Here is a 21,744-nt window from a genome sequence, read left to right as displayed (position 1 = left end):
ACATGATACAACCAGCCCTTCCTCCCCCAGCTCTTGTGAAGCAACACTTAGAAAAATGGCCTGAAACAGAATTCTAACTGTTGGATCTCCTGATGGGAGGGAAGGCAAATGAAAAGGATGTAAAAATTTGGGGGTTTTTGCCAGAAAAGAGAAATTCAGGAATAAAGAGTGGCCTGTCGATTCAACAGTGGCTGGGACATCTGTGGTGAACAGCTCCCCATTAACTATGACAGAAACATCAAAAAAGGTGCTTTCTAAATGTGTTTCATTAGGAAAATTACTGCTATTAGGGTTTTTGAGTCAGAGGATTAGAAAGGGTTGTGAAATGGACTCCATGCTCCTGTTCCAACCTACTGATCCCACAGATACCCTCACCCCTGTCCTTCCACAGGTCCGGGTTTGGCTTGGAAAACAGTCATGGGGACAGTTCCCCAAAAGCAAGGGGGTACCTGGGCTAGCACTGCCCCTGAGTCCCCCACCCCACCAGGACAAGGGAATGCCCTTCCAGCGGTCCTGACGCAAGTCCAGGTTCCTGCAGCGTGGGGAGAAGCACGCCTGCCCCACGGGGGCAGGAAGGTTTGTCCTGAGTCGGTAGCCTTTTACCATCTTCCTGATTCTTGGTCACAACTGTTCCTACAGCAGAGCCTTAGTGTGGTGGGTGTTTTCTGTCACTGCATTTCCTAGTACAACGCTCACAAGAAGCTGCTTCTCTCTCTCTTCCTTCATCTTGCATCATCCCACCCCTCCATCACCTCATCTCTCCATCACCCCACCCCACCATCCCCCTCATCCCTCCACGCCCCATCCCTCTACCCCTCATCCCCTATTCTCCACTCCTCCATCCCCATCATCCCTTCATCCCCCCATCCTCCACACCGTCATCCTCTATCCCCAGCCCCTCCATCACCCCACCCTCCATCACCCCATCTCTCCATCAACCCATTCCTCCATCACACCATTCTTCATCCCTCCACCCCTCCATCCCCCCATCTAATCTCTCCATCTCCTCATTCTAGTCCAACCCCTGGTTGCTCATAGAGGCTAAGACCGTCCCTCCACCCAGGAGTCCCGCACCATGCTGCATGGTTTGAAATGAGCCTCGGGCTCCTGGCCCTTTGGCTCTCCACTCAGCACCCAGCACCTCCCAGGAGCTGGGCTTCCCAGCACACTTGATCCATTCACCACACCCTTATTAAGCATGTGCTATGGATCAGGCACCATATTGGGCTCAAGATACAGTGATGAATAAGACAACATCCCTGCCATCAGGTGCTCACTATCTAGGCCAGTGACAAAAATCTGTAGGGTTACAGGAAAGGGCAGTTGTGCTAGGAAATTCGCCAGGCAGATGAGGAGGAAGACGGAGAGAAGGAATTCCTTCCCAAAACCATTCATGGTCTCTGACAGCCAGTGAGGATGGGATACAGAAGGAAGGTCTTCCCATGGACCTTATAGTCCAGAGGGGTGAGCGGCCAGACAGGCTCACAGCTCTCACAGGAAGTCTCAAGTGCTTGTCTTAGAAGAACAGGTTAGGTGCTGAGAATTTAAGAGCATTCTGGGTTGGAGGCCTCCCAAGAGGCTGGGTGGGTGGGGTTTTGAAGAACACAAAGGACGGATGGGCAGAGCTGGGAGAACTTTCCAGAAGGAAGAGGTGGAGGGTTGGGGTTGGTGGGGGGGGGATGTTCCAGAGGAGTTAGGGCCAGGGGACAGGAAAGACATTTTGGAACACTGGCCCCTGACCTAAGGGCGCCCCTCAAATGTGGCAGCCGAGCTGGGGCTGCTGGGCTTAGGGGGCTGTGTGTGAAGCCACCGGCAATATTCTGGCACACCTTCCTTGGTTTAAATTTTCTTAATACTTCTGCAGAAAAACATTTCTGTATTAAAATAAACATACAAAAAGACAGAATGCAAAATATACAGAGACTTCTTTTAAGATTAAAAAAAAAATACAACTTCAGAGAAGTTTTGACTGCCTCCAGAAGGCCCCTCTGTGTGCGCATGCCCTTGGGGCCAGCAAGGTAACTAAGGAAAAGATCTGAGAAGCCTGAGGTTCTTGGTAGATAGCACCTGGCCCGCAGATAAAAAAAAAAAAAGCAGGCCCAGAGAGGGGTTGTCATGTGCTTGAGGTCACACAGTGCCTGAGCAGCAGAATCAGGCCTGGAACCGGGCTCCCCGTGTAGCACAGTGGATGAACAGGGTGTGGGAGAGAAGGAAGGGGAACACAGGCCACGTGTGAAGAAGAAGAGCTCATGAGGAGCAGGGAGAGCGCTATGGTCTCGACAAGATCCAGGTCCTCTCCTGCCAGCTTCTGTGGGGCCAGTGCTTATCTCAGACAAAGTAGGACCAGCTCCCAGCAGCGGTGTCGTCCCCGAGGTGGAAGCAGGAGACACACCGTCTTTTCCATTCTTCCTCCTCAGTGTTGTTCTGCAGAGCACAGGGCACCCCTTGCCAACTGAGTGAGCACCAGAGAAAGGCTCTCAGCCACCTGGGACACCTCTCCTCGTGCCCTTCCCATGACGAAGGTGTGTCCTGTGGTCAGTGAGTCTGGAAAGAACAGGATTCCTTTCCACTTCCAGGTCAGTGAGACCAGGCATCATGTGGCTGTGAGAATTCAGAGCTATGTTGTTTTCCTAGTAAGAAAAAAAAAAAACAAACCTCCAAAATAGGACCCCAAAACAGTAAGAGTTATCTGTGGAGTGAGATTAGGGGGAAATGCTCCTTGGCTAGGAGACGGTCACCACAGCCTGCAGCTGGATGCTGCCATCCCTGACGGTGTCCTTCTCTCTCTTCAGAATGTGCTGGGAGAGTGTGTGAAGGAACCAGCCCACGTCCTGGAGGTCCTCGGGCCACCTCAGGTAGTGCCGTTTCCGCACAAACCCTGCAATGCCTCGGTGCTTCATCAGCTGGTACTGGGACAGGGACCCGACGATCACCAGGATGAGGGCGCCGTCCACATCAGACACACACCTGCTCTGGGCATAGGCAAAGGCTTCCAGGCACCACCCGTCCCGGAGGAAGTGTCTGCTCACGAGGCAGACCACCTTCCTGCTGCCCCACACAGCGTCCTGGATGTTGGCGATGTGCTCCCGCCCCGGGACAAAGTCTCTTTCTTCAAAGCACAGGTTGAATCTGTTCTCGGCACTATACTGAGCATCCAGGTGTCTGAGCAGTGCCCGCTGCACCCACTCAAAGTCTCTGCCGCTGAAGCAGAGGTATGCGTCGTATCTGTACGGCTCAGACTCGTGGCGCTCGGCCTGGACCGTGGGCAGCAGTCCGCAGGCCGCCCTGTAGCAGACAAAACAAAGGCCCCGGAGCTTGGTAGACACGAAGACTGTCACAAGGAACAGAGTCAGGGTCACCGTGGAGGAGACGAAAAGAGACAACCGTAGGGCCTTCAAGACCTCCTCTTCATCACAGTCCTCCATGGAGACAGAGGAGAGGGGGGTCCCTGTGAGTGTGTTGGGGTACATGCAGGAGATGTCTGCACCAGACCCAAGCACGGTGACATTGGTCTGGTTGAGCCAAACAATGAGAGAACGGAGGTCACACTCACAGATGAACTTGTTGTGTGTTATGTCCACAGCGGTGAGGGACGCCAGCAGGTCGGGGTCCAGGGACAGGAGCTGGTTTCTGGACACATCCAGCACCTCCAGGTTGGCAGGCAGGTCACCAGGAGCAAGCGCCATCAACCTGTTGGAGCTGAGGTCGAGACCCCTCAGCGCGCTCAGATCGCCAAGGGCCCCGGGCGGGAGGAAGGTCAGGTAGTTATTGTTCAGATACAGGACCCGGAGCCGTGAAAGCCCCTTGAAGACATCCCAGCAGAAGCCAGTTTCCCAGGCAAGCTGCAACATGTTTCCTCCGAGGAAAAGCGTTTCCAGGCTGAGGCTCCCTGCCGGGCCGCGAGCACGGCTGCAAGAGGAAAAGCGGTTTTGATTCAGAATGAGGACCTGGAGGTCGGGAACCTGGAGGAGGAAGTAGAGATCGTCCAGATCCTCCAGCCTGTTTTCGGACAAGTGGATGAAGTTGGCTTTAAGCTCCGTGTCTGGCAAGGCCGCCAACTTGTTGCTACCCAAGAAGATGGTGTCTAGGCTTGGCAGGAAAGGGATTGTTTTGAGAGCATTGTCCCGCAGATCCAAGGTCTGTAACGTTTTCAGGAACCTGAAGGTCTGGCTCTGAATGATCCCAATATGATTGTTTTGGAGATCAATATAGGCTACCTGACGGAGTCCAGAGAAATCAGAATCATAAAGCTCCCCCAGGAGGTTGTAGGACATGTTGAGAACCTGGAGGCTGTCGAGGCCATAAAACGCTTCTCCTGCAATCCGGTTGATCTTGTTGTGGGCCAGCTGCAGGAGCTTCAAGTCCTTGAGGGCCTCAAAGACTCGGAAGTTCAGGGAGAAGATGAAGCCATAGGACAGGTCCAGCCACAGCAGCTTGCTCCTGGCCAGGCCTGCGAACGTGTCCCGGTTGGGGTCCCTGATGTTCCGGAAGCCAAACCCGGACCCCATAATGTGGTGGGCCAGCACCAGGGAGGAGATCTGGCTCCCGCTGACGGCCCTGCTGAAGTTGCCTATGATGTCTGCAGTCCAGCCATTGCCAGAAACATCCAGGGTCTCCAAGACCATGTTTTTGAATGGGTTCATGCACGCGCCCCAGTCCATGGAGCCCCTGCTGTACAGCTGATTGGAGGCGAGGTTTAATAGCGAGAGCGTTTTCCCTTGCAGCGGCTGAAGCTCGTGTTCACACGCGACGGGTATCTGGTTGAGGGAAAAATCAATGGACTTCAGGGAATTTAATTCCCAGAACGAAGGGTGAAGGTTAAGGCTATGAATCTGATTTTTGGACAGGTCCAGGCGAAACAAAGACTCCAAATTTCTGAAGTAACCATCTTTTAATATCTTATCGGACAGACCACAGTGGAAGAGTCTAAGTTCCTGCAGGCGGGGCAGCCCCTGGAAAGCATCGGGATGCAGGAAATCCACCTGACTCTTGCCCAGGTCCAAGACCCTGAGGTTGGGCAGGTTTCTGAAGGCCTCTCTGCCAATGGTAAAGGGGGTAAACTGAGTCCCGAGCTCCAGCAGCTGCAGCTGCTCCAGGAAGGGGAAGGACGTGGTTGTCACAGTCCGGATATAGTTGAAGCTGAGCAGGAGGATCTGGGTGGTGCTGGGGACTGGTGGCACCTGGGTTAGGTTGCAGGATCGATACAAGGCCCTCTGGCCATCAGAGGTGCAGGAAGGAATTGTTAGCACAGGGCTGGCCACGAGCATTACCCCCAACAGAAGGTCCAGGTGGCCTCCCATGATCCTGTGGGGAAGGAGGGAGGATGAAAACACAGCCGTCCCAGCTCAAGGCATTGCACTGGGTCCCTCGGCCTCGGGGGCACTCCCGCGATTCGCCAGCTCCCCAAGACCCCGCAGGCGTGGCCATGGCTTATGTGTCTGTGTAGACAGTGCTCTTCACTCCGACTTGCACTGCGGTGCAGGGTGGTGAGCACTGTTCTAAGCACCTCAGAAATACCTGACCTTTACAACAAGTCCGTTTCTCATTCACTCGTTCCTGCAATCAGTCATTCAAGGTCTGCCGTGGAAGCTGAAGAGAACAGCAGGCAGAGACACATTTGTGTTCCCCTCCCCCCTCCCCTGCCAGGGACCACTCTTCCCCCTGCTCTGTGGCAGCTCCCCACCTACCCTGCCCAGGGCACGGGCCCGTCCACACCTCTGCCCTCACTCCACACATACACGGCCTGTTGCATCATACAAACGCTGGTCCTCCTCACCCTCCACGAGCATCAGACGTGGCAGGTCAACACAGCCTGCATGATGGGGTGGGCAGGCTGCAGGTCAGGGCATCCCTATTTGCGTCTGGCTTGTGTCCCCAGCCCTGCACCAGGTGGAGAGGGGCTGTACCTGCTGTGCCCGGGGCGCATTCGGCCTGCTCTCTGTGGAACCTCCAAAGGGAAGGAAGTACTCTGTGACTCTCTGGATGGAGAATGGGGCGAAGGTAGGAGGGGAACAGGAAGCAGGTGCGGGTCTGCACCGAGCGTTAACCCGCAGCCACGGCCACAGCGTCCTGTGGGGCTGGACCATGACTCTGCGGAGGTTTTGCTCCACCTTGGGGTTGATCTGTGGTGGGGTTTCCATGGAAACCCTGAGGCTGAGACACATAGATTATAGCAAATCAGAAGTGGGCGTGGAGCCGGAGTTGACCCCAAGCCTCCAAACCGCGCATTTACTAATCAAGGGGAAGAACACCGCGGAGCGAGATTGTCGACCAGGGCCCCTCTTTTCTCCACCATTCCCACCTGAGGCCGAGGCCGGGGGCCAGGGCCGCAGCAGCAGAGGCCCCTCACCTCCCGTGGGCTACTCGCCCTCCCTGTGGCCTGGAGACACCCCCCCCCCACCTGCCTCTCCTTGCCTTCCCCAGGCGGGTCCCCTCCTCCCACTTCTGCGGTCTGGCTCCGCCTGTCTCCCGAGCATCATCTGCATGTCGGCCATGGGCTGGGCGCTGTTTGGGACACAGGAGGGGGTGAACAAACAGACCACACTCTTCCTTGCAGGCTCGTTATAGTGCAGGGAAGTGGGGAAAGGGCACCACCCAACTGAAGAAGGAACATCAACCATCAACCGGGAACATGGAGACCAGGACTGCCAGGGCGGGGGGCCGGTGGCTGTTTGTGGAGTGGCCAGGAAAGCCCTCCCTGATGATATTTTGAGCAGAGACCCGAGGAAAGAACAGGAAAAGGAGAGGCCCAGCATCTGATGTGGGAGTTCCGTCACACGGGGCTCCATCTGCCTCTTCCAAATCTGTCCAACCCCAGCGCCTTGGCACGTGCTGCTTCCTGCATGCCGCTCCCGTGGGTAGATCTCACATCAACACTTCCTCAAGAGTCTTGCCCCACGCTCACTAGTTGCAACAGCTCCCCACCCCTGACTCTCTGGAAACTACCCTGTGTGTTTCTGTGAAAGCCGTGATCCCAAGCCCTGAATCACCTTGTGCAGCCACCGGTTTCCTTGTCTGCCGTCTGTCTCCCTGGTGGCTATGTTGCCGTCAGTGCAGCAAGCGCTGGGAAGGATGTGTGCTGCTTAAAAGGAGAAACAAAGGGGAATGAGTCACCCCACTGGCGATCTGCGGAAGGAAATGTCTCTGCTAAGAAGAAAACTGCATTTTATCCACGAAACGTCCTGGATACACAGGGGCTCCCTATAGGGAAGCCGCCTCGGCCAGAGCATCCCGTGAGCACATGGGAGGCTACAGGGGGTTCTGATCATGGAGAGGAGGTGACAGAAGCCCCCCAGGGAGCAAGGAGGCTGGCTGGGCGCCCACAGCAGGAGGCTGTCCCACCAGGCCACCGCAGGGGTGAAACCTATGCTCAAAATCACCTCAGAGCCTGACTCTCTTCTCAGAGCCAACGGCATGTTGCTTGCACTGTTTTCCTAAATACTGACTTTTCCAGGTACATGACCACCTTGTGAATCTAGGGAAGCTTGTACCTTTACCATTTGGAGCTTTAGGGGGACTTATTCGCCCTTCCAGGAAAATCCCTTCATGGTGCCCAGGCCCCGGGGTGGGGGGACGCCTGGAACCGTATGGGTACGCGTGCATGTGTGTGTGTATACGCATGTGTGCTTTGTCTGTGCACACACACGTGTGCACAAGTGTGTGCACTCACCTCTGCGTGTGCACGTGTTCACAAGGGTGCCGCACATCCGTCTGTATGCTCGTGTGTGCACGTGTGTGTGTGCACACATGAGTGTGTGCGCGTGCGTGTGAGCTAGTTTACTGGGCCCTCATTTCTAAATGTCGAATGTAATTTTTAAAAAAGCTTAAGGAATGTCCATTGAGTATTTTCTTACGTCTCTTAAATCCAGTACATGAAGGGGAGAGTCCAAATCACTCATTTTGCCTCCTCGTGTGCAGCTTCTATTAATTCGTCATAAATGACTTTCCCTTTAATTTCTTTTGGATATTCCTGTTAGGGCACCTTATGTTGATCTCATTAAAATTATGCATATGGGTGAATTAGATTAGAGCTGTATTCCATTTCAAAATGGAAAAGTTTGGGGATTTAAACATTTGTCGTAGAAAGCTGCATTAATCAGCACTGCAGCCCAGAGGCAAAGCTTTCAGTCCCTCCAGTTCCCGCTCACCAGAGGCACATGATGATTAAAGCCAGAAGTTCTTCCCTTGCCTCTCCACCCACGTAGCTTGCGGTTGTCTCTCGCAGGGATGATCTCACGGAGTCCTGACAGCGGAACTGCCTCTTCCTTCCTCAGTAAATTTCTTCTGGGTTCAGGTGGTCCTTGGAGCCAGTGTCCTTGAGTTTACAGTAGACACACCTGCATTCTGGGAAGTGGGACTCAAGTTTAGGGTGATCTCGGTAGATAAGGTGGAGACCCGCCAGAAAGCAAATAGGAATGGGTGAGGCCAGATGTGGGGTTATAGCCCCACAGCAGCCCCAGAAGAGCGCCAGCCCTGCGCAGGTACCAGCTCTGGGACAACACCATCCCTGCCTTCCCGATTCCTGAGCAAACCAGCCAGGGAAGGGCAGCCTGGCACCTTCACGGAGACGAGATGAGAGACTGCAGGTCTCTGGTGGTGACCCGCATCGGGCTCCCGCCTCCTGGCAGGTGCTCCGGGTTGCAGTTCCAGAATCTGGTGCAGCTGTGGTGGTCCACACTGGGCCACGCAGTGGGAGACGTGGTTCTCAGGAGGCAGATTCTCCTAGAAACACACAGAGATTCTCAAATGTGCTTAGAAGGAGGCAGGAAGAATATGGAGGATGTGGGAGACACAAGGTTAGAGAAGACCACACTCTGTTTCCTGCAACCTTCTTCCCGTCTCACAGTGGGAACAGGGCCCTAAAGCAACAGGCAGGGACACACGTACGCCAGCCTCCCTGCCCATCCGTGGACCACACTCCACAGTAGTTCTTAATTCTTTGAGGTCATGGACCCTTTTGAGACTCCCATAGCTCTGATTCCTTGAGCTCCAAAAATGCATATACACATAACAAACCAAACTGCCCCTAGCTTCGGGGGTTCACAGACCTCGTGACATTTGCTCCTTCCAGCTCATCACTGACATGGAACAACCAGCACATTTCACCTTCCAGAACGGGGATCAGAAAACGTTCTGCAGAGACGCCTGGGTGGCTCAGTCCATTAAGCGTGTGCCTTTGGCTCAGGTCATGATCCCAGGGTCCTGGAATCATGGACATTCGGCTTCCTGCTCGGTGGAGAGCCTCCTTCTCCCTTTGCCTTTGACCCTCCCCCCTGCTCATGCTTTCACTCCCTCTCTGTCTCTCTCTTTCAAATGAGTAAGTTAAAAAAACCTTTAAAAAAAATCCTTTAAAAATGTTTTTTAAAAAAGTTCTACAAAGGGCCAGATGGTAAATATTTCAGGCTTTGCGGTCCAAATACCGCAGTTTGCCAACCTTTGTCCTTGAACAGAACAGAAACTTTGATTTCACAAATGAAGATTTTTAGTGAGTGTAAGACAAATGTGTTCCGGTACCAAACCAGCAGTATTTGCAGGAAGAGCTCGCTCGACCCCCACTGCTGACTATCTCACAGCTGCTATTTTGTTCAAACATCAGAATGAATTCTCATCTTATGTAACCAGACAGAAAAACCCCTGCAGAGACATGCAATCGAGAACACTGGCTCAGAATAACAGAGTCAAATTTCCGAGTTTCGATTTTGCCTTGTTCCAGGCAACTTCTTGCCTGGAGTCATCCCCCAAATGCGTGTTTGGGAGCTTGGCCCTGAACTTGTGGCGGTAACAAGGGCTATACAGGAGCCCCACACAACACACTCCAAGATACTGAGCTGTCAAGCCTGTGGTACAGTGAGATGGGTAAGGCCAGATTTTAAAGAAAATTATTTGGGCATATGTTTTACCACAAAGAGACTATGCAGACCTATTATCGTATGAAATGCAGGAAGGTGTGAAACGCTACATTTCTACCTCTGAAGGGGGCTTTGGGGGTCAAGCTCCAGGACAGGTAAGCCGACAGGTGTGGGGAGGTGTGACTGCCCAAGCGGAGGGTCCTGGAATGGGAGCCAGAAGCCAACGTGGGTTGAAGTAAATTTGAACAGGTCCTGTTGTAGGGCATGTCGAATCTAACAATGAGAAGCAAGCTGCGAAGTTGCTCCAGACCCCGTCAGACATCCGCGAGAGGGTGGCAGGCAGCACGCGGGAGCACACGACAGCAGGTGTGGACAATCTGAGACAGAAGACCAAGGGCCTCTACGTGGGGCAAAGCAGGGGGAGCAGGAAGGGTGTGTGCACGTGGAGCAAAGTTCAGAGGACCCGCTCACTTCTCCCCAGGCTCTGCTGCAGAGAGCGGACACCTAGAGCTGCTGGGAGCGGCAGGTGCAGGACACAGACATGCGCTCCTGAATCATTACGGAGCACATGATGGACAAGGCTTACGGTGTTAATGGTGTGTGCATCCGGCGACACACGCGTTCCTCCCCCAGGATCCCATGATACACAAATTCACACAACAGAAACAGGGATTCTGGGGAGAGGAGGCTAGCATCTAAATCTTCCCCAGTGGTACCGAAAAACAACCTGATAGAGGGAAGGTAGTACAGTCATAGAGGTGTTATATAGCTGTGAAAGACACAGGACAGTAGGCCACCTTCACCTTGAGGGCCGCAGAGCCTGTGTCCCAGGCTTGCACTGAGCTGAGGGAGACGGCGCACAAGGGATCCCTGGAAGCAGGTGGACTGCTGTGACAGCAGATGTGGGTGGGGAACCAAGGTCCGTGATGGGTTGCCAAGTGTGTCGCGTTTATTCAAATGTAGGGTGGCTCAGCTGGGCCCAGTTTTCTTCATTTAAACCTAAGAAACTGCTCACAAGCCCACATGAAATTCGCACCTCCTAGCATGTGAATCAAACGAGATGGCTATTCACACCGCACACTACAGCAGCAGGGACTGTGCTCCAGTTCAAGGCTAAGGGATCCAGTTCAGGGGAGGTAGAAGCTGCCGTGTGTCTGGGAGCCTGGTGAACCTGCAGGATGGGCTCGGGGACCTTCTGGGTCTGGTGTGGACTCAAGATCCCAGAGGCTCAGGGACCTGGGTGCATCTGTTCCCCAATCCTGGTGTGCTTACACTTCAACAAGGGACAGACGAGCAAGGAAAGTCTTTCTCAGGATGGCAGGTCAGAGTCCCTGGGGGAGCCCAGAGGAGGAAGTCCAGGGACAGGACACAGCCTTACAACAGGCCTCTGGACTCTCAACAAGGGTGAATTTTCTGCACACGCAAACCGGAGACTCTCTGGTGTAGATGGAGGGTTCTTGAACTCAGCTGTCCTTTGAAATCACCAGAGACATGAAAACAATACAGGTACATGGGTCCGCATGAAGAGATGGTTTAGTTGGTCTGGGGACAATGGGGACGTCCACCGACAAATGAGTAGGTTGACAAGACGTGGTGTCCACACAATGTATGAGTCAGCCTTGATGCAGAGGAGATGCCAATGCTTGGTGTGACCTGGTGATCCTCGAGGACATCATGCCCAGTCACAGAGGCCAGAGACAGCGTGAGTCCATGTACGTGAGCTAGCTGGAGTCTGGACTCTGAGGGCCACGGGAGTGGCACAGTCAGTGCGGCCCATTACCCCTGCCAGGCACTGTTAATTATGATAATGAGACTGGGGGTAAGAGGGCCAGCAGCCCTCCCATTTCAGTTGAATCCACTTAGCTTTGATCCCAGCCATTAGGGGAGCAGGTGCCCTTTCCTGAGCTAATGGCTGGGACAGCAGACAGGCTGGCTAAGCTCAGATGAGTTCTGGGCACGTCTTCACACTTAGCCCCAGCCAGGGGGGCCCCTCAATCCTTCACAGATCCTCTTGGTCCTGGACACCTGGAGTCTGAGCTAGGCTGGTGGTGGCTCACAGCGGGCAGGCATGGAGGTCTCACTGAGAAAAACGCTCAGTTCATTTCCAAATGGGGATGGCGAGAGTTTCTCCAGAGTTCACGTAGCTGTGAAAATCCCGAACTGAATCTGAAGGCAGGTGTGGAGGGCTGGGTCCACCTTGCACAAAGGCTCGAGGCCAGGACACCAAATGGAGTCAAAGGACACGCGTGTTTACCAGCAGAACACAGCATCCCACAGACACAAACCTGCCAGGGAGCACCTGGGAGGCCATGCTGTCCTGAGGGCCATGTCCTTTTAAAAGCCATCTTTCTGTAAATCAGAATTCTGCTGCTGAGGACAGGTGTCCTCTCTTTGGTTCTCTGCCACGCTGCCAGCAGCCAGGATGTACCATGTGGCAGGTGTCCCCTGAGTGATTGAATTTGCCTCATCCCACCTCTGGGCCATCCCTCCTGCTCCGTGGCCACCACTCCCCACTCCCCTACCCCGCAGGCACTGTTGTCAGCATGCTGGGGACTGGTGTGCATCCTCTGAGTCCCTGAAAGGATTGGTCTGGGCAGGAGCCGGTCCCGGTCATGTCCCTCCTGGCAGGGAGCACTTACCTGTGAGCGCTACACCATCAGCATCCGAGAGTGAGTGTGTCCCTTCTTCTTCCCGCTCATCTGGACACAGCTGGAAATATCCCTCTGGGCACCTGTAGCACTATCTCCAAATTCCGAGCCCATTTGAACCTTCCCAACCCTTGTTGTGTATTTCCATCTTCAGCCTACATATTCTTCAACCCTAGAGCAGTAGGCAAGGTCAGACTGGGAGAAGCCTCCAGTGTGACCTTGGTGCAGCTGGTGGCCTGTCCTACGAGATTCACCCCAGGACACTGCCAGCATCGACTCCCCTCCCCTCTGGACATGGCTCTGCCCCCACCCCCACCTGGGCAGGGCGGAGACCTCCCAGCTGGTCCCCCAGTGACACACGCACCTCTCACTCAGCTCTGGTCAGCAGCCTCACTGGCTCCTTGTGCCCCTGGAGGTCACACTCTTGAGGACCGAAGGCTTCAGGGCCAGGTGCCATGGACTGTGGATGAACTCAGCCAGCCTGCCCACCTGGAGGTACCAGCAGTCCGGGCCTCTGCCCCAGACCTAGCCCGCAGTCCTGGGACCTACCCTCCACCCAAGTTCCCTGCTGAGGCTGGACCCCAGGCTTGGAGGGCTTCTGTCCATCCCATGGGCTCATCCAGGGCCAGCTCCCCTATGAAACAATCCTCACACCCCTCTGGGCCCATTTTATCTCCCTAGCCCTGATGTGCCAGTCACACCCGTATGACAACATATTCATAATGTCATGCCTAACCCCCAAGAGTGCACAATTCTTGAGGGCAGGGACCCCATTTTTATTCATGCTATATACCTGAAGTAGCGTAGCTTAAACACGCCAGTAATATTGCCTGCTGATTCTCTGAAAATTTATTTTCATCAGGGGCACTCACATCCTAGGCCTAACACAGGGAGCTCCAGACATGACCTCCTCATTCTAGGGGCCCAGGCCCCTGACCGATCCACTGCTTCCATTCCCAAGACCACAGGAGCTTCATCAGTGATGAGGGTGGTCAGCGTTAATTTGGTGAAATCAGGAGAAAGGGCTTTGCTTTTCTTAAAGGAGAGAAGCTAATTAAGGAGGAGAAACAGAAAACGTTATGCATGTGGGTTTTTTTTTTTTGCTTTTTTGCTTTTTAAAGATTTTATTTACTTATTTAGAGAGAGAGAGAGCGCGTGCACGCATGAGCAGTGGGGAGGGGCAGAGGGAGAGGGAAAGAGAATCTCAAGCTGACTCCGCACTGAGCACAGAGCGGGACACGGGGCTCAATTTCACAACCCTGAGGTCATGAGCTGAGCAGAAACCAAGTCGGATGCTCAAGGGACAGAGCTTCCCGGAGGCCACTGTGTACTATTTTGCTATGCCATACAGCGATTGTCTTTGTGGAGGAATTCGAAATTATAGCTGGGTCTCTTATGGAGCGGAATTTTAATTGGAATAAACCAAGACCATCTTGTGAGTCAAGGCACGTGGAACTTGAGAGCTGAAGGTTCTTGGAAACCTCGGGCCTAGCCCCTGTTCAGAAGGTGGCTGTGGGTGCCAGGCAGATAGGCAACTCGCTTCCCTGGGACCCCAGAGAGGGAAACTCTACCCTTTCACAATCAAAAGCATTCCTCACCGAATCAGAGCGGTGCTGAGGAAGGGTGTTGTGGGACCTGAAAGGCCCTTCCATGAAATCCCCAAAGGCATTTGGCAACTGAGGCTCAACCAAGCCAGGGACGCAGCGGAAGCTCACTGCACCGCGGTGAGCACGGGACTTGCGGGTTTCTGGGGCAAACGCGAAGGTTGCCATCAGAGTGGGACATTTCTAAGCAGTCCGGCTAGGTAAGTTAGGGCAGAGTGAGGTAACCCTGAGGAGGACACCACCAGGGCTAAGATGGAGAAGGAGGGGTCCTGCTGGTGGGAGATGTCTGGCGCTTGGCCTCACTGCAGACGTGATCTCACACATGCTCAGAGAGGCCGGGCTTTTGCTCCAGCTCACGCAGCTGTTACACTGGGGACTGGGGCTTACATCCAGCCGCAAACTTAGTCATCATTTTGATCTTCCAAAATACCCAAGGCGGAATACACCAGGAAGCAGGTAGAGAGCCCGAGTGGGTGCTCTGCACAGAAATCACGCGGAGACATTGCTGAAAAGCAGGTCAGCAGGCTGGGCTGGGAACTGAGACTCCGCCCTTGGAGCAAGCCTCCAGGAGATCCTGACCCAGCGAGTGCCCCGACCCACCACGGCAGCCTGAGTGGCAAGTGACTTGTCCTCAGTCACCGCTCACTGCTGACGAGATGCTGCGGGATCACTTCTGAGTTCGCCCCCCAACTCTTTGCAGCCCTGAAGGTGTAGCATCAGATGGTTGCAAAGGGGGATCAGTTGAAGCCTCTGGGAGGGGGTGGGACGGGCCTCACGGGTTTAGGCGCAGCGGAGGACACAGGTGCGCGGGGCGCTCCGCCCCCCCCCCCCCACACCGACCGGCAGGGAGCGGCAGAGGCGGGCTCCAGGGGCCAGCAGGTGCGGGGGCGCACGGGGAGCAGGGCTCGCTGGGACCCGGGCGTCTTCTTCCCCAGCCCGGTCTCAGAAGGGACTGTCCACCCCGCCCACGCGCACTCGGAGCTCTGCATCGGAATGAGGACCAAGTTTGCAGCTGGATTCAAGTGCTGGCTCCCAGTTTAATGGACGTGTGACCTGGAGCAAGCGCCTTGCCTCTCTGAGCACCAGTGCAATCATCCCTGCACTGGCGACAGAAAGTGTACTTCCCCAGGGACACCGCCGTGCCCAACCCAGAGCAACCGGTTACTGACACGAAACCCGCTAATGCTTCTTGCGTGTAAGTACACAGACATCATTTATCCGAGTGCACCTCGCTGGAAACACACTCCCTTTAGGAACCACCGAAGGAGAGCACTGCGAAGGAAACAGAGCTTCTCCCAATACTGGGGCCATCTGCTGCTTCCCTTTTCCGCCCTCACAGGAGGTTATGTAAAATCTTGCCTGATGGTGTTTAATGTCTTCAGGTGGTGGTCCCCCCCACACCACTGAGGCATGCGGAGGCCCCCATATTCTGAAGACAGTATGTTGCAAACCCAACAAAATGGCTTCTCTTCAGTCTGTTCATTACACATTCCTTAGTACAGGTTTAAAACATCTGACTGAAGAAAGTAATTCCATTTGGGTGATTTTTAAAGACCAACAACTAGCAGGACCCCCTTTAAACTCCTTGAGAATAGAGAGCTCACCAAGGAACTGAATATCCCTCTCCATCTGCAGAAAATTCACATCTGAGGCTCTCACATTCCCCCCAAATGCAACTTGGTAAAGTCAGCGTGCAGGTGGCCAAGCAAACTGCCTGGACAGAGGGGCAGCTGCAAGGTCGGGAGCCAAAGCCCCCAGCAGAAAGCTGAGAAGTCCCCCATTGCATCCCCTGAAGTAGTGACAGAGATCTCTCTGAGGGCAGAAATTATCGTCATTGCGATGTAAATTGAGGCAGCGGTCGGAGGCACAGGGAAGGAAAACCTATTAAACTTTGATCTGTTAGACAAGGAGAATGGAAATGTGAAGAGAGATTACACAACACTTGAGAAGGGAGGGTGAGGAGGGAGCCAGGCCAGGACGAAGAGTCCTGCGTCTCCCCAGCCAGGGGCGGGGAGGAATGTGGGAGGGAAGATTTCACGGGTGGCTCTGATAGGACTGGGAACAGGGGCGGCTGGGGAACACGCCCCTACTGGAAGCCTGTGTCCCCTACCCTAGGGAGGTTCATGAGGTGGGATCCACCCTGGGCTGACTGCCCGGAGGCTGGGCTCCATTCTGGGTGGGGTGGACTTGGCCAGAGATTTGGCTCCAATTAGCTGTGGGTGGTAACTTCCAAGATGCAGGACCCCAGGGCCAAAGCCCTGGGTGGGGAGAGGGGAAAGTCAGGTTCTTGTCCTCCTGTGGCCACCATCTGGGCATCCTTGACAAGTTTAATTTCCCTTGTCCCCTTTCTGTATGCTTATCATGATAAGGGTGACCTGGAAGCCAGGTGTGTAGCTGGAGAAGCTTGCAGGGTCTTCCCACTTTTGTTTCCCAAACAGGGGTCAGATCTCTTATCATTAAGACAAACAGAATCTTCTCCTGACTTGATCACTGCTCCCTTCAGGGCCAGTCCCTCAGACATGAAGCCGTAGAAGGGCCCCTTGTCTCCACTGCCTATAGCTGGCCTCTGCTGGCCCCCCATCTTCCCTATGGCATCCAGGACCCCTCCTGGAGCCCACCACCTCCTCATCAATTCTTGTCTGAATCTCCCCAGTGTCTTCTGTAGTATGGACTCTTGGACCCCTGTTTCTTCTTACAATACCTCCTCCTTTGTCATCCTTGACTTTCCTCCCATCTTTCTGTCATTCCATTTTCCACCTCTCCCTTCTCCTTCCCCCCACCCCCTGGCTCATGGATCCCCTTTGCTCCCACAGGTTGGACTATCCCCAGCACTCATGCTCCCAGTAACTCTCTCTGGCTCTGGCCTCACCTGGAGTGAGAAGCATGTCAGTGGACCAGTCTCTCGTGACACCACCATGCCCCGCCACAGGAGCCGTCAGCCAGGGAGAGCAGGGAGCCATCTCCACAGAGGCTGCCAAGCAGCAAGGTCAAGGGTGGGAGGGAGCCCAGGCCCCCGTGGGCAGAGTGGCCAGGTAGGTGCAGCTGTGAGCTTTTGGGACGGCTGGGGCTGGGGCTAGACAGGCTATTCCGCTGCCAAGAAGGACCTGCATTCTGTCCTGGGGGCAGTGGGGGCTGCTGGGGTTTGTACTCCTTCTGCTGCATAGAACACAAACTCCTCAAGCCCCCTGGGATCTGGCTCCACTAAATGTACCCAGTCTCACAGTCCCAGGAAGAATGCTCGGCCCACACTTTCTGCACCGAGTGGGCAAGGCACTTCCCTGTGTCCTGTGTGTGGCTGGACTGCAACCAAGGATTATTTACCAAATGCTTGCTCTGTGCCAACACCAGCAGTGGCTCAGAGGGTCCCTAGATGAGGGAGACGTGGCCCTGCTGCAGGAAGTGGGGCAAAGACCCCTCCCATCTGAAGGGCAATGGGGGGGTTGGGGCAAGAGCACCTACAGAGCTCCATTCAGAGAGCAATGGAAGCCAGAGGCGGGGCTCTCCAGCTCTGCCTGTCTTCATTGGAGAAGGTGCCCTCTGACATGCAGAGGATTACCCAACAGGACATCCAGGGCAGGAGAGCAAATGTTGTAAGGGCCTATTCAGCCAGAGCAGCCCCACCCCAGTTGAACTGCCATTTTGTTGTAAAACTTAAATTGACTCTGCCCCCCGCCCCCCGCCCAGGGGAACTTACTTAAGAACAAGCCCCGGAAATCAGTCCCAGGTAACAAAGTCCCAGTAAAAAGGGTGGGTCAGGTCAGGTGGAGGTATTCAATCAGTGGGGGCACATACTGTCTCCTAGCTACCAAGGAGTATGGGCCCCACCCTTTGGGCACCTTTTGGGCGCCAATTCTGACCAAGGTGATAGGCTGGTTCAAATGTCTATTAGGGTAAATTGTAATTCAATTGGTCACCTAGCATGACTGTGCAGCTTTCTCTGTGTGTTACAATTTCATTAGCCACCTATGTGTGGCCAGGCCCAACCACGTGGTCTTTGCTCTATAAAAGTCGGTGAAACAGAGAGGGGTGGTCCTCTCTGTAAGGGGCGGCCCCGACCAGGCTGTTTGACGGTCGGTTTGATTCTTGATCCTTGGCGCATAATAAAGCTTTGCTTGACCTTCGCTTTGTATCAGTCTTGCTCCTTTAATCACGGACCCATTATTGGGGGACCCAACAATGTAAGGGAAGTGAGGCATACAAAAAAAGACCTTCTGGAAGGTCAGCATGTCAGGAGACACAAAGAGAGTGGCCAGAGCTGGAAAGGGAGGCAGGGGATCTGGACTGCACGGGGCTGACAGTGAGGGCCTTTGTGTATCCATAGCCTTCAAATATTATCCTTGGGCCTTCTTCCCCTGCCCGGTGCAGTCCCTGACTGCCATTTCTAAGTCCTGAAGAAGACAAGTAGCTCCCCACAGCCCTGCTGTCTTGAGCAGCCCACACTGGCTGTCTTTCAACCAGCAAACGACAGCACACAATTTTGCACTCTGAGGCTCTCACAAGGGATGACCCTGAACCTGGAGCCTCTGGAGGGCAGGAACAGTGCCGCAGCCTGGAGTGAGCCCTGCAGAGCAGAGCACACACGGGGTGAGGGCTGCAAAGCCAGCGCTGGCAGTCACCCTAGCATGCAGCCAGACTGAAGTCTGGACCTGCCGGCTGCATTCCTTTCCACGAAACGAAGCACGAAACGAGCACATCCGGACCCAGGAACTGCATGTTCCAGAGCTTTCTGCTGAGTCTCTAAGCATGCAGAAATGAACAAGCAGGCCTATTCTAATTTCAACACTCAGCAAAGCTGAACTTCCTCATGCGTGCAAATGAACAAAGAAGGCTCTGTGATTCTAAACACAACCACCTAAGAAGTCTTTCTTCCAAAAATACAAAGCCAAAACCTGGCAGGGCCAGCTTTGTATTCAGATCATAGCAACTCAACACTCCCTGCTTTGCTTAGAGCTGACACACTCAGGACAATCCCGTGACAATTCAGGGTGGGGGTACCGTGGAGGCTGAGAGGCACGGGTGACTGCTTAAGTGTGCTTAGTAATTAGCTCTGGCCTGGGCCCTTCCTCTGGAACCCCATGGAACTTGCCTGCAACCCCACAATTAAGGGATTAGTTCATAGTACCACAGAACTTCCCCCACGGCCCTGCCCCACCGTGTCCCCTGTAACTGGCTGTGCCTGCCTCACTGGTAAGTTGCTGGCCACTGTGTTCTACCCATGAGAACAAGGATGAAGCAAGTCAGGGGTCCATGGGTCCTAGACAGATTTGTCAACGCTCAGCCAGGCTGAGTAAACACAGAGAAAAGTGATTCAGCCACACTCATCTGGTGGGGCACTGGCTGCTCCCCAGGGTGGCCACCGCCAGCATCAGTATCCCCAGGGCTCCTTTCCAGGCACTGAGCAAGAGGAGAGCATCCTATTTGTGCCTGACCTTCAAACAGGACATCATACTGATTAGGTCATTCATTGCTCAGGGACACTCTCTAAGAATGCTGAGGTTAATTAAGCTGCTTGTCTGTGGGTCACTGTGCAGGACAGGTGTGTTCAAACATTAAGGGACTACACACAACCCACGGGGAGGCGAAGACCCCTGCCGCTGATTCCCACCCAACATGGTCTCTGCAAATAGGCTTCCTGGGGCAGCACACACCTCACTCCTAAGAAAACCAACCAAATCCACCCTCACGCCTGGGAGGATGTCATTCCAGCAGTGTTTTCCCCTGTCTTCACCGGCAGATTGTTGATAACATAAAGGCCAACAATATTTACCGTGGAGCCTGCTTTCCCGGTGCTCTCCGTGGGCGGGGGTCGGGCCCTTAGTCGGGCAGCTGGGCAGCGTTCTAGGATTTCCACGGCCTGACTGGCTCCCTTTTCTAAGACAGTGAAGCCATCTGTCCCATTCCAGGTGGGGACGAAAGCGAACGTGACAAAGTCTGACAGCTTTCCAAAAGTGGGGTGCAAGTGACCACCCACCGGCCACCAGCCCGGCACTAGCCGGCCACCGCGGGTCCCAGGAGGAGAGCAGGAAGAGGCCCGGGACGCCCCCGGGTGGCGCCCGACCCCTCCGGCAGCCCGGTCCCAGTCCCGTCCCCTGCCCCGGTCCTCCTCCGCCGCCCGGTGCCCACCTCCGGGGAAGGCTCGCTCGCGCCACGGAGCGCTTCTCCCAGCCCCTCCTCCTGGAAGGTCCGGGGCAGGGCGCCCCCGAGCCCCACCCACCGTCCCGCCCCCATTCCCGCCCCCCGGACGGATCCGGGCCCTCCCACCTGCCTGGACTCCGCCCCCATCCCCGCCCTCAGACAGATCCGGCCCTGCCCACCGGAGCAGCTCTGGCTCCGCCCACCTGCCTGCTTCATTCCTGCCTGCCTGCTCGGCCCCGCCCACCACCCTGCCACATCCCCGCCCCTCCCATCGTCCAGGCCCCACCCAATTGCCCGTTCGGGCAAGCCCCGCCCTCGTCAGGCCCGGACCCGCGGTCCGGGCCACCACTTTCAGCTCCTTGACCCGTGGAGGGACCTCCTGCTCCAACCCCAGGGCCCATCGGAGGCTCCCCAGATGCTCTGCGGCTGCGGGGACGAGGAAGAAGGTAGGGGACCCGTGGCCTTGGGGACCTGGAGGCTGGGGCAAGTGGGTGCTGGGTGCTTGAGGCGCCCTGGAGCCAAGGGAACGGGGCTGCCCCTGGACTGTCATTGGGGTCATCCAGGCCAGCAAGGCCTCCCCTCCTGCCCTGGTGCAGAGGAGACCTGGAGTAACCATACAAAGGCACAGATGAGCTGGCGAGGAGGAGCTCTCCCTTGCTCCTAGACTCCCCGCACAGAGCTCCCGCCCCTTGTCCAAACCTCCAGCCAGATTTCTAAGATCCTGAGAGACTCAGAGCAGCCCGTGGTGGTGTGAGGGCTCCCAGGGATCCCAGGACCCTGAGATCATGACCTAAGCATCTGCTTAGCCAACTGAATCACCCACACGCCTCACTACTCTGGATTTTAATGGACAAATCAAGTGACAGTCTTCGTTTCTGAGCAGCAAAGACTTTAGTCACCAGCTCCTCCCAAGCCACAAAGAGAGAGAGAACGGGGGGGTCACTCAAGGGCCACATGTGAGGAGACCCTAGCGGTTCTGGCCATTCACGTGGAAGTTGTCACCACCCCCCACCCCAGCCCAGTGACCTCATCTGTCCAAAGACAGGGCCATGGAGCAGGACTGTGCCTCTTGGGGCCAGGAGCAGCACTGAGCCCCTTGGGGCCAGGAGCAGCGCTGATGAGTGGGCCCTGGGAGTCTCTGGGCATCCTAACATAGTCTGGGATGTTCCTCCCTTCCCCACACCCTCCTGGGAAGTGCTACTCATTTACTTTCGCCAGTGAAGTGTCTGTGTGTTTTTATGAGCCAAGCACTGTGCAGGGTAGGAGGGACGTGATATCCAGAGCTGACGTTTACTGAGGGCTTGCCATGTGCTCTGTTCTGTTCTGTAGGTGCATTAACTGATTCATGGAATCAGGAAACACAGGGGACAGGAGCATGGCAGAAGGTGGACTCGGAAGGGTCGGTTGAGCTCAGTTCAGGGTGCCCTGGTGTGGGGCTGTCTGTGGGAAGGGCAGGTGGCACCGTTGAGCAGACAGCTGAAGTCGTACGTGGAGACAGGCTGGCTGGGA

At 55.1% G+C, this 21,744-nt stretch overlaps 1 protein-coding gene across 16 annotated transcripts; it reads right to left on the bottom strand.

The window, feature by feature from the left end:
* Positions 1–1,906: 1,906 nt before the first annotated feature.
* TLR5 (toll like receptor 5) lies at positions 1,907–20,265 on the bottom strand. 16 transcript variants are annotated; one of them, XM_047705264.1, is made up of 8 exons: positions 10,652–13,628; positions 8,557–8,721; positions 8,148–8,343; positions 6,990–7,081; positions 6,415–6,504; positions 5,907–5,947; positions 5,688–5,812; positions 1,907–5,304 (listed from the first exon to the last, which is right to left on the bottom strand). In XM_047705264.1, the coding sequence occupies exons 7-8, from the start codon at positions 5,753–5,755 to the stop codon at positions 2,724–2,726; spliced, it is 2,649 nt and encodes an 882-aa protein (XP_047561220.1). In that variant the 5' UTR covers positions 5,756–5,812; positions 5,907–5,947; positions 6,415–6,504; positions 6,990–7,081; positions 8,148–8,343; positions 8,557–8,721; positions 10,652–13,628; the 3' UTR covers positions 1,907–2,723. The 16 variants fall into 16 exon arrangements, with proteins under 16 accessions (XP_047561220.1, XP_047561219.1, XP_047561229.1 ...); XM_047705263.1 differs by having other exon boundaries at positions 6,990–7,078; XM_047705273.1 differs by lacking the exon at positions 6,415–6,504 and adding an exon at positions 5,523–5,589 and having other exon boundaries at positions 5,688–6,153.
* Positions 20,266–21,744: the final 1,479 nt, after the last annotated feature.

The sequence above is a fragment of the Lutra lutra genome, chromosome 15 (assembly GCF_902655055.1).
Source record: "Lutra lutra chromosome 15, mLutLut1.2, whole genome shotgun sequence".
NCBI lineage: Eukaryota > Metazoa > Chordata > Mammalia > Carnivora > Mustelidae > Lutra > Lutra lutra.
This window is presented reverse-complemented; position numbering and strand designations above follow the sequence as displayed.

Excerpts from the sequence above, each read along its gene's own strand:
- TLR5 (XM_047705259.1), bottom strand. The coding sequence starts at position 5,755 with ATGATGCAACAGGCCGTGTATGTGTGGAGTGAGGGCAGAGGTGTGGAC. Across the intron at positions 5,305-5,687 it reads GGGCCCGTGCCCTGGGCAGG|GATCATGGGAGGCCACCTGG; the intron begins GTAGGTGGGGAG and ends CCTTCCCCACAG.